At 46.4% G+C, this 12,727-nt stretch overlaps 1 protein-coding gene across 2 annotated transcripts in view; it reads right to left on the bottom strand.

Annotated features, from left to right (window-relative positions):
• Positions 1-652: 652 nt before the first annotated feature.
• si:ch73-60h1.1 (calcium/calmodulin-dependent protein kinase type IV) overlaps positions 653-12,727 on the bottom strand; it is a 16,201-nt gene continuing 4,126 nt past the window's right edge. Inside the window, exons 3-11 of one of the 2 annotated variants that reach the window (XM_030373176.1) lie at positions 10,371-10,433; positions 9,511-9,593; positions 8,595-8,667; positions 7,089-7,179; positions 6,233-6,307; positions 6,054-6,129; positions 5,373-5,499; positions 5,055-5,207; positions 653-1,991 (exon numbers count right to left, since the gene is read on the bottom strand). In XM_030373176.1, the coding sequence (XP_030229036.1) occupies positions 1,464-1,991; positions 5,055-5,207; positions 5,373-5,499; positions 6,054-6,129; positions 6,233-6,307; positions 7,089-7,179; positions 8,595-8,667; positions 9,511-9,593; positions 10,371-10,433 (1,269 nt within the window). In that variant the 3' untranslated portion in view covers positions 653-1,463. Of the gene's footprint in view, positions 1,992-5,054; positions 5,208-5,372; positions 5,500-6,053; positions 6,130-6,232; positions 6,308-7,088; positions 7,180-8,594; positions 8,668-9,510; positions 9,594-10,370; positions 10,434-10,536 lie in introns of those variants that run through there. The other variant, XM_030373175.1, reaches the window with a different exon arrangement.

Genomic DNA, 12,727 nt, shown 5'->3' on the forward strand with positions numbered 1-12,727 from the left:
CGCCCCCAGGCCCCCTGCTGGTCTGGACCCGGGCGGACCCCCCTGGCTCCTACAGGGCCTCCAGGGTCTGGACCCGGACCGGCTGGGGGCCTTCCGCCTGGTACTGCTGCGGGGCCACCCAGGGGCTCCCTACCCACCGGGACCCGGGGACAGAGGGCCCCCCTTCCCACAGAGACCCAGCCTCAGTAGCACCACCTGCTGGTCCTGGTCTGGAAGATGGGGACCCGGACTTGGAGGCCTGCTGTCACGGGGCACGCTAGGTCTCTTCAAAGGGTCTAGGTCTCATCAGAGGGTCTAGGTCTCATCAGAGGGTCTGGGTCTCATCAGAGGGTCTAGGTCTCATCAGAGGGTCTAGGTCTCAACAGAGGGTCTAGGTCTCATCAGAGGGTCTAGGTCTCATCAGAGGGTCTAGGTCTCATCAGAGGGTCTAGGTCTCATCAGAGGGTCTAGGTCTCATCAGAGGGTCTAGGTCTCATCAGAGGGTCTGGGTCTCAACAGAGGGTCTGGGTCTCAACAGAGGGTCTGGGTCTCATCAGAGGGTCTAGGTCTCATCAGAGGGTCTAGGTCTCATCAGAGGGTCTAGGTCTCATCAGAGGGTCTAGGTCTCATCAGAGGGTCTAGGTCTCAACAGAGGACAGTGTTTTACGTTAACAACATTACATTGTATTTTATTTTAAAGAGTACAGAATGGGCTCCACAGGTCCTCAATGTCTTCTGCTGAACATTCATCTGATCAATAAACTGGAAGTCCACATGCAGCACTTTCTCTTAGATATGACTCCATCATATGTCAATTATAGTATTATGTAAATAAGAGTCTAAGGACACTATATACAGACCCTGAACCCTAACCCCTGAACCTTAACCCTAAACCCTGAACCTTAAACCTAACCCCTGACTCCTCAACCCTAAACCTTAACCCTAAACCCTGACTCCTGAACCTTAACCCTAACCACTAAACCCTAACCCATGCTCCTAACCTCTGACCCCTAACCCCTGACTCCTAACCCCTATCCCCTGACTCCTAACCCCTGACCCCTAACCCCTGACCCCTAGAGTGATGATAAAAGGTTTTCTGCTCTAAGGTGATGAACTGCGTTGTGTTTGGTGAGACAACATGTAAAGAAAAGCTTTTCCAGAACTACACCCCATGCATCACCATGACGACCAACCCCTGGTCAGACCATCACCATGACAACCAACACCTGGTCAGACCATCACCATGACGACCACCACCTGGTCAGACCATCACCATGACAATTGTTTCAAGGCGAAACCAAAGTATCCCTGGTACCACACATCAGGTCCTGCAGAGCAAGGGGGGGTCTGACTCAAGTGTGTGTGTGTGTGTGTGTGTGTGTGTGTGTGTGTGTGTGTGTGTGTGTGTGTGTGTGTGTGTGTGTGTGTGTGTGTGTGTGTGTGTGTGTGTGTGTGTGTGTGTGTGTGTGTGTGTGTGTCAGGACTCATTGACATTGGGCGGCCTTGCCCTCTGGCTCCGCCCCCACAGGAAACCCGTTACTGAGAGTCTTTGGGCTTGGGGGCGTGGCTATCCTGGGGGGCGTGTCTGTTGTTAGGGGTGCGGCCAAGGTGATGGGCGTGGCCGAGGCGATGGGTGTCGTTGTGGTAAGGGGTGTGGTCAGTGTCGGGGGGGGTGGGGCCTCCACAGCGGAGTAGGGCTTCCTTGACATCCTGGGCGGAGCCCCGGGCGTCATGGGGATGACTGACAGGTGGCGCAGCCCGTCAGCCTTCAGGGGAGGTCTGGTGGGCGGGGCCAGGGGCAAAGGAGGGGGGGAGCCCCCCGTCTTGCTGTTGTCAGACTCTGAGGTGGGTGGGGCTTCCCCGGCAGGAGGGGCGTGGTCTGTGTCCGGGGGCGGGTCCTGCTGCATGCTGTCCTGCCGGGGGGCCCCTGAGCCAGGCAGCTCACAGCTGTCGGTGCGACGCCGTGAGCTCTCATGCATCCGGCTGGTGGCGACCACGGCCTTCATAGCAGCCTGGAAGGCACAAGATACACACACTGTAACGCACTGTAACACACACTGTAACACACTGTAACACACACTGTAACGCACTGTAACACACACTGTAACACACTGTAACACACAAGATACACACACTGTAACACACTGTAACACACAAGATGCACACACTGTAACACACTAACGCACTGTAACACACAAGATACACACACTGTAACACACTGTAACGCACTGTAACACACAAGATACACACACTAACGCACTGTAACACACAAGATACACACACTGTAACGCACTGTAACACACAAGATACACACACTGTAACACACAAGATACACACACTGTAACGCACTGTAACACACAAGATACACGCACTGTAACGCACTGTAACACACAAGATACACACACTGTAACACACTGACACACTGTAACACACTGTAACATAACACACTGACACACACTGTAACCCACTGTAACACACAAGATACACACACTGTAACGCACTGTAACACACTGACACAGTGTAACGCACTGTAACACACTGTAACACACTAACACACTGTATGCACACTAACACACTGTACCACAATGTAACACACTTTATACAAACTGGAACGCACTATATATATGTATATGCATTAGAACTGTCAGTTAAACGCTTTATTAGCGTTAACGCAAACACTAACGTAACACACTGTAACACACAAGATACACACACTGTAACACACTGTAACACACAAGATGCACACACTGTAACACACTAACGCACTGTAACACACAAGATACACACACTGTAACACACTGTAACACACAAGATGCACACACTGTAACACACTAACGCACTGTAACACACAAGATACACACACTGTAACACACTGTAACGCACTGTAACACACAAGATACACACACTGTAACGCACTGTAACACACAAGATACACACACTGTAACACACAAGATACACACACTGTAACACACTGTAACGCACTGTAACACACTGTAACACACAAGATACACACACTGTAACGCACTGTAACACACAAGAAACACACACTGTAACACACTGTAACACACTGACACACTGTAACACACTGTAACGCACTGTAACACACTGTAACGCACTGACACACTGTAACACACTGTAACCCATAACACACTGACACACACTGTAACCCACTGTAACACACTGTAACACACAAGATACACACACTGTAACGCACTGTAACACACTGACACAGTGTAACGCACTGTAACACACTGTAACACACTAACACACTGTATGCACACTAACACACTGTACCACAATGTAACACACTTTATACAAACTGGAACGCACTATATATATGTATATGCATTAGAACTGTCAGTTAAACGCGTTATTAGCGTTAACGCAAACCAAATTTAACGGCGTTAAAAATGTTATCGCGCGATTAACGCAATTATCTTTTTCTTTGGCTCAAAACAAAGAAGCAGTAGCCTGACTGCTATGTTCAAATGACATTTGTTCAAAGCAGTCGTTTAATTGCACTATAGGCTCTTTTTTTGTATCGTCCTGTTTTGATCAGTATATGCCAATGTTGTTATCAATAAAAAATCATTTGCACAAGGCAAGCCGATGCACTTCACCATGTTGATAAGATAATTAAAATGAGAAGAATTATGGGACAAAAAAATCAAGGGATATTTAGCATAGAAAAATAATTTGCGATTAATCGTGAGCTAACTATGACATTAATGCGATCAATCACGATTAAATATTTTAATCGCTTGACAGCTCTAATATGTATATATATGTATGTGTAAATGTGTAAACAGTATGAGTGTATGTGTGTATATTTGCTTGCGTATATGTGTGTTTATGGGTGTGTACGTGTGTACATTTGTTTGTTTATATACGAGTTTGTGTGTGGGTGTGTGTGTGTGGGTGTGTGTTTGTTTATGTGTGTGTGTGTGTGTGTGTGTGTGTGTGTGTGTGTGTGTGGTTGTGTGTGTGGTTGTGTGTGTGTGTGGTTGGGGTTGTGTGTGTGTGTGTGTGTGTGGTTGTGTGTGTGTGTGTCTGTGTGTGGTTGTGTGTGTGTGTGGGGTTGTGTGTGTGTGTGGGGTTGTGTGTGTGTGTGTGTGTGTGTTTGTGTCTGTGTGGTTGTGTCTGTGTGTTGTTGTGTGTGTGGTTGTGTGTGTCTGTGTGTTGTTGTGTGTGTGTGTGTGGTTGTGTGTCTGTGTGTGGTTGTGTGTCTGTTTGTGGTTGTGTGTCTGTGTGCGTCTGTCTGTGTGCGTCTGTCTGTCTGTGTGGTTGTGTGTCTGTGTGTGTCGGTGTGTCTGTGTGGTTGTGCGTCTGTGTGTGTCTGTGTGTGGTTTTGTGTGTGTGTCTGTGTGGTTGTGTGTCTGTGTGTGTCTGTGTGGTTGTGTGTCTGTGTGTGTCTGTGTGCGTCTGTGTGTCTGTGTGTGTGTGCGTGGTTTTGTGTGTGCGTCTGTGTGGTTGTGTGTCTGTGTGTGTCTGTGTGCGTCTGTGTGTCTGTGTGTCTGTGTGTGGTTTTGTGTGTGCGTCTGTGTGGTTGTGTGTCTGTGTGTGTCTGTGTGGTTGTGTGTCTGTGTGTGTCTGTGTGTGTCTGTGTGGTTGTGTGTCTGTGTGTGTCTGTGTGTGTCTGTGTGGTTTTGTGTGGTTGTGTGTCTGTGTGGTTGTGTGTCTGTGTGTGTCTCTGTGTGGTTGTGCGTCTGTGTGTGTCTGTGTGTCTGTGTGGTTGTGTGTCTGTGTGTGGTTGTGTGTGTCTGTGTGCGTCTGTGTGTGTGTGTGTGTCTGTGTGTGTCTGTGTGTGTCTGTGTGTGTCTGTGTGTGTCTGTGTGGTTGTGTGTCTGTGTGTGTCTGTGTGGTTGTGTGTCTGTGTGTGTCTGTGTGGTTGTGTGTCTGTGTGTGTCTGTGTGGTTGTGTGTCTGTGTGTGTCTGTGTGGTTGTGTGTCTGTGTGTGTCTGTGTGGTTGTGTGTCTGTGTGGTTGTGTGTCTGTGTGTGTCTGTGTGGTTGTGTGTCTGTGTGGTTGTGCGTCTGTGTGCGTCTGTGTGCGTCTGTGTGGTTGTGTGTGGGGGACCTTGAGCTTGCGGCGGGCGTTGAACTCCAGCAGCTTGCGCTGGGCCGTGTCCATGTGGGAGAAGCGCGCCGCCTTGCCGAGCACCCAGGGGTGACAGAGCGCCTCCAGCACAGTGAGGCGCTTCCTGGGGTCCTGGAGGATCAGCCTGCTGACCTACGCACACGCACAGGCACACACACATACACACACACACACACACACACATGCACGCACACACACACGTCGATCTGCGTGCGTGTGCGTGTGTATACGTTTGTGTACGTGCGTGTGCGTGCGTGCGTGCGTGCGTGTGCGTGTGTGTGTGTATGGGGGTCTCACCAGGTCTTTAGCGTTCAGTGACACCTCGTCCCACCAGGGGGAGACAAACTGGTAGTCACAGTTGAGGATGCGGCTGTACATGTACTGGTCCCCCCGGGGGTCGAAGAACGGCTCGAAGCCACACAGCCTGACGCACACAACCGGCGTTAGTGACAGACACACTAATACTGTTAGTGACACACACACTAACACAACCCCTGTTAGTGACACACGCTAACACAACCCCTGTTAGTGACACACACGCTAACACAACCCCTGTTAGTGACACACACACTAACACAACCACTGTTAGTGACACGCACGCTAACACAACCCCTGTTAGTGACACACACGCTAACACAACCCCTGTTAGTGACACACACGCTAACACAACCCCTGTTAGTGACACACACACTAACACAACCACTGTTAGTGACACGCACGCTAACACAACCCCTGTTAGTGACACACTAAGCAGTCACTGTGGCGCTCTAATGTCATGTGACCCAGGAGCTCTGATGTCATGTGACCCAGGAGCTCTAATGTCATGTGACCCAGGAGCTCTGATGTCATGTGACCCAGGAGCTCTGATGTCATGTGACCCAGGAGCTCTGATGTCATGTGACCCAGGACCTCTGATGTCATGTGACCCAGGAGCTCTGATGTCATGTGACCCAGGAGCTCTGATGTCATGTGACTCACAGGATGTAGAGGATCACTCCCACCGACCACATGTCCACCTCCGGTCCGTAGGCGTTCCCCCGGAGGATCTCAGGAGCTGAGGACCCAGGAGAGCTCAGTACACGCACGCGCACGCAAGCACACGCACGCACACGCACGCACACCCACGCACACACGGAGACGCACACGGCCAGGCTCACCGCAGTATCCCGGCGTTCCGCACACGGTCTTCATGGGGACTTGGTCGTCGATGATCTTGGACAGACCGAAGTCCGCTGGAGAAACGGCTCAGTATCAACATTACAGCCATGACGTTATCGTTAATAACGTTTATATTAATGATCATCTACAAGATCCGTACCTATGTTGATGATAATCTTTAATATACGTAACTGTTAATAATAATCTATACTATCCGTTCCTATGTTAATGATAATCTAATATATGTACCTCTGTTAATTATGTTTATCTGTAATATAATTATGTTTATCTGTAATATACGTGTTAATTATTATTATTATTATTAATGATTATTATTAACTAAATTAATAATAATCTATAGTATCCGTACCTATGTTAATAATAATCTATAGTATCCGTACCTATGTTAATAATAATCTATAGTATCCGTACCTATGTTAATAATAATCTATAGTATCCATACCTATAATAATAATCTATAGTATCCGTACCTATAATAATAATCTATAGTATCCGTACCTATAATAATAATCTATAGTATCCGTACCTATAATAATAATCTATAGTATCCGTACCTATAATAATAATCTATACTATCCGTACCTATAATAATAATCTATAGTATCCGTACCTATAATAATAATCTATAGTATCCGTACCTATAATAATAATCTATAGTATCCGTACCTATAATAATAATCTATAGTATCCGTACCTATAATAATAATCTATAGTATCCGTACCTATAATAATAATCTATAGTATCCGTACCTATAATAATAATCTATAGCATCCGTACCTATAATAATAATCTATAGTATCCGTACCTATAATAATAATCTATAGTATCCGTACCTATCTTCAGAGGCGCGTCCAAAGACATGTCTTCATAGAGGAGATTCTCGGGCTTCAGATCTCGGTGAACAACACCGTTCTCATGGAGGTACTGCAGACATACACATGAATGCATTATACACACAATAATCACACCTTATACACAATATATACATTATACACACAATAATCACACCTTATACACAATATATACATTATACACACAATAATCACACTAATCACACCTCATACACACAATATATACATTATACACACAATAATCACACCTCATACACACAATATATACATTATACACACAATAATCACACCTCATACACACAATATATACATTATACACACAATAATCACACTTTATACACACATTATATACATTATACACATTATATAGATATATACATTATACAGTGTATGTGACCTTGGGGGCGCCTCTAAATTAAATGTATTATTATTATTATTATTATACATTATGTATGGATTATATTTATAAACCATTATATTACCATTCTTGTGAAGGACACACACATACTCCAACACACACACTGTTCCCATAGCAACAGAATCCTCCATCCATCTTTAGCTGTCGACACTCTAGTGTCATTCTGCAAATGTGTGGCTACGGCAACCGGAATCCATAGCAACAGAACCACATGGCAACAGGATACCATAACAATAGAACACCATGGCAACAGGATACCATAACAATAGAACGCCATGGCAACAAGACACTATAGAAACACATGCTGTATCCCATGAACACCAGTGATGCTAGAAGGCTGCATGCTAGTGTATGCTAGGAGGCTACATGATTCTGATTTTCAGATTCTGATTTTATTTGTCACATACACAATACATTGCAGTGAAATGAACATTCCGTCCAAGAAACATAAAAGACAGTGTGGGGAGACGGGACGGAGAGACTGTCAGGCGCTTGTTCAACAAGAACCATGCGGCCCGCTTTAAGAAAGTCATGCTGGTGAATTCTAGGAGGCTGCATGCTAGTGTATGCTAGGAGGCTGCATGCTAGTGTATGCTAGGAGGCTACATGCTAGTGTATGCTAGGAGGCTGCATGCTAGTGTTATAAGGAGGCTACATGCTAGGAGGCTGCATGCTAGTGTATGCTAGGAGGCTACATGCTAGTGTATGCTAGTGGGCTGCATGCTATTGTTAGAAGGAGGCTACATGCTAGTGTATGCTAGGAGGCTACATGCTAGTGAATGCTAGGAGGCTGCATGCTGGTGTATGCTAGGAGGCTACATGCTAGTGTATGCTAGGAGGCTACTTGCTAGTGTATGCTAGGAGGCTGCATGCTAGTGTATTCCAGAAGCTTTAATGCTAGTGTATGCTAGGAGGCTACATGCTAGTGTATGCTAGGAGGCTACATGCTAGTGTATGCTAGGAGGCTACATGCTAGTGTATGCATGCTAGTGTATTCCAGAAGCTTCAATGCTAGTGTATGCTAGGAGGCTACATGCTAGTGTATGCTAGGAGGCTAGGGGGTGTCTTACCGCGACAGCCTCCAGGATCTGTTTGATGACGTGTGCTGCGTCTCGCTCGCTGTAGTACCCCCGCTCCACGATCCTGGTACACAGACATATGATACTACAGTAGTACTACAGTAGTACTATCTGGGGTACTACAGATAGTACTACAACTAGTACTACACTAGTACTACAGCTAGTTCTACAGATAGTATTACAACTAGTACTACAGATAGTACTACAGCTACATCTAGTACTACAGTAGTACAATTGTAAATAGTACTAGCTAATAATACTAATACTAGCTAATATAGTACTAATAGTAATAGTACTAATAGTAAAATTGTTGCATCTCGATGCAACAATTTCTTTTATGTACATTTCCATGCGTGATTTTCAAAAAAATATATATATACATCTGAGTTTGCTACTTAGAGTTTGCTAATCACTTCCTACTTTTGTGATGATCATTAAAGACATCAACAGATGAATTAACTTATCTAATATTTTATAGGAGAGAAAGACTTTGTCACAAATGTGACTTTCTATGAATCTAATCAATGCATCTTGCATTATAACACAATATGGAAGCATGCAAAAAAAAGGTTTCACTTTTTTTCATTAAAGGAAAAGCTGCTCTGGAGTTAGTAGGTGTTCTTGTGTCTGGCTGTGAGTTTGCGGTCATGCTATGCGTAGGCTGAATCGCAATCGTGTCAAGACAAATCAGATTGGCCAATATTATTATAAAATTATCCCTTTCTGGCGTACGGAATGTTGCAGAAGGTGAACAATGAAAAAAAAATAATAATAATAAGATATATTTTTTAATTCTGCTTAATAATTTATGTGCATCGAGACAGAATCGTTCTAGAGAGAATCGCGATGCATCGAAGAGCGCACACACACACTAGGTGTGTGTGTGTGTGTGTGTGTGTGTGTGTACCGGTCAAACAGCTCCCCTCCTGTCACCAGCTCCAGCACCAGGGTGATGTTGGTTTCGGTCTCAAAGATTTCCTTCAATCGAATCTGTGGAAAATGGGCTGGTTAACTAGCTGGTTAGCAGGCTGGTGAACTAGCTGGGTAGCAGGCTGGTGAACTGGCTGGTTAGCAGGCTGGTGAACTAGCTGGTTAGCAGGCTGGTTAACTAGCTGGTTAGCAAGCTGGTGACTAGCTGGTTAACTGTCCGACAGACTGGGTATGCGGCAGGTTAAATAGCTGGTTAACAGGCTTGTTAACAAGCTGGTTAACTGGCCGACAAAATGTTTCCAAGGCTGGTTAACTAGTTAACAGACAGCTGAACAGGCTGGTTAACTGGTTCCCAGACTGGTTCCCAGGCTGGTAAACTGGTTAATAGACAGGTGAAGAGGCTGGTTAACTGGTTCCCAGGCTGGCTAACTGGTTAGCAGACATGTGAACAGGCTGGTTTACTGGTTCCCAGGCTGGTTAACTGTTTAGCAGACAGGTGAACAGCCTGGTTAACTGGTTCCCAGGCTGGTGCCCAGACTGGTTCCCTGGCTGGTTAACTGGTTAGCAGACAGGTGAACAGGCTGGTTTACTGGTTCCCAGTCTGGTTAACTGTTAAGCAGACAGGTGAACAGGCTGGTTAACTGGTTCCCAGGCTGGTTAACTGGTTAGCAGACAGGTGAACAGGCTGGTTAACTTATCTCAGGCTGGTTAACTGGTTAGCAGACAGGTGAACAGGCTGGTTAACTTATCCCAGGCTTGTTAACTGGTTAGCAGACAGGTGAACAGGCTGGTTAACTAGTTCCCAGGCTGGTTAACTGGTTAGATGAGGTGACTCACGATGTTGGGGTGGGACAGTCGCAGAAGGACTCCGATCTCCGTGCGGACGATCTTCTTATCGATCTGAAGACAGACAGCAGGGGGTTTAGTGTGTGTGTGTGTGTGTGTGTGTGTGTGTGTGTGTGTGTGTGTGTGTGTGTGTGTGTGTGTGTGTGTGTGTGTGTGTGTGTGTGTGTGTGTGTGTGTGTGTGTGTGTGTGTGTGTGTGTGTGTGTGTGCGTGTCAGGACCACTTGGCTCGAGTAGAGCTGACATAACAAAGGGAGCCACGCTGGTTGTAAAGATGGAACAATTATTTATTTAAAGTGCTAATGCCAAAACCTTATCAGTAAGGGGAAGCCAAACCAAAAGTGTAGTGCATATCAGTAGATGTAATATAAAGCAAAGTGAGGTAAAGATGAGGAGCGAAGCTGCAGCCAGCCCTTCCCCGTCAGGCCATAGCAGTAGTGAGAGAGACCGAGCCGACGGGAAAGGCGTCTTTTATCTCCAGCTCAATCAGCCCAGCCATCAGCCCGGCACGACCAACAGAGACAGCTCCCCCTAGTGGCGATAGAAAGAACACGGACACGGAACACGGACAACCATGACACGCCAAGCAAGGCAGGCAGAGAGGCACATCCAGCACGGCAAAGCTGGGCGTGACATCACTCCCCCCTAAATGACAGAGGCCCATATTAACGGGACTCTGTATCTGCCCAACGATCCCAAATCACCAAAACAGAATGAGTGAATTCTAACCAAATAATGAATTCACAATGGAAGACTCATACACCCTATTGGGCACATTCACCCATTTAACCTTGCGGACACAACTGCTAGGCCTACAACCCATCACCAACACCGGCCATTCTCACCACCCGATCTTCACCCCATCCGCAGCTGCCACCTGCGAAACATCAGGCACGCCCACCCCAAAAGCGAGCGCCACAGGACTAGCCGCAGTTATCTCACCCACCACCTGCAATGGCGAGGAATAATACGGTTCTAGTAGATCGACATGACAGTGTTGTTTTCTCTTCCTGTGCTCAGGAGTAGACACCGCATAGTTACTCTTCGAGATTTTACGCAGGACAGTGAACGGACCAGAGTATTTCGCCCCAAATGGCGAGCCCAGAGTGGGTTGTAGCGGCGCAGGTTTAATGGACACATTTGGTTTACCTGCCAGTTGACAAGCATAACCAGTTTTAACGTACCCCGCTACATATCTTTTAATACGTGGCCAATAGAAATGCTGTAACACACGATTGTAGGTCTTTCTCACACCAAAAAGTCCAGACGCATCCCCTTGCGCAGTTTTCAACCCTACATCACGGTACTCTACAGGCATCACCACCTGCAACACCTGATCTGCCCCACCCGTGTCTTCCTGAGGTGACCACATGCACACCAATAACCCATCCTTGATCGAATACCCATGCTCGGCTTGATCAGTGGCAAATGCAAAATACTTCTCAAGACTTGGACCATTCTTCTGTGCGCCAATTATCTCACTGTCAACTCTCACGGCCAATGGTGGTAACTCTGGGACAAACACTTTACCTGCAGATGCTGCAGTTACTGATTCCACCACCGGAAAATGACATGACTTCTCAGGCCATACGCAATCCCCCCCCAAATTATTTCCAATAATCAGGTCAACATCATCTACAGGCAGAGTCGGACGTACAGCGATAATCACTTCGCCATTCACAAATCCAGAATGTAACTTAATTTTGTGCAATGGCACTGGAAACGGATGAAGGCCAATTCCCCGAATCAGAACACAGCTCCCAGTGTCCGATAAAGAGGAGAAAGGCAAAGACGATTGACATATAAAACTCTCAGATGATCCTGTGTCACGCAGTATTTTTACTGGCACTATACGATCATCTCCCATCATTGACACAAACCCCTCTGTAATGAAAGGAGCATAGTTAGACATGGTTGTTCCTTTAGGTTCATCATCCAAATGCGCAGCAGGAATCGAAGCCACACAGCCGACGTCCTTGACTTCCCTATTCATTTCTGTAAACCTACTCTTTCTGCGAGCAAGCAAAGCTGGACAATCAATTTTCCAATGGCCCAATTGCCAACAATAATTACATTTATTGTCTTCTTCACTTTTGCTAAGAGGCACAGAAACCAACCTTCCAGGAGGACCCACATTTCCACGAACCACCTGCGCATCAACGTTGCGGTGATCTTTGCGGTGGTCGCGGTCATCTCTGCGATTGTCATACCGTTGCGAGTAGTCTCGTACATAGGCTAAGTGATTCTTGTGAGTCAACACATAGCCATCAGCGAGGACAGCAGCCTCGGCTGCGGTCTTCACGTTATGCTCGTTAAGATATGTAACAATGCGTTCTGGCACTACGTTTTT

Source organism: Gadus morhua, chromosome 12 (genome assembly GCF_902167405.1).
Source record: "Gadus morhua chromosome 12, gadMor3.0, whole genome shotgun sequence".
Lineage (NCBI taxonomy): Eukaryota > Metazoa > Chordata > Actinopteri > Gadiformes > Gadidae > Gadus > Gadus morhua.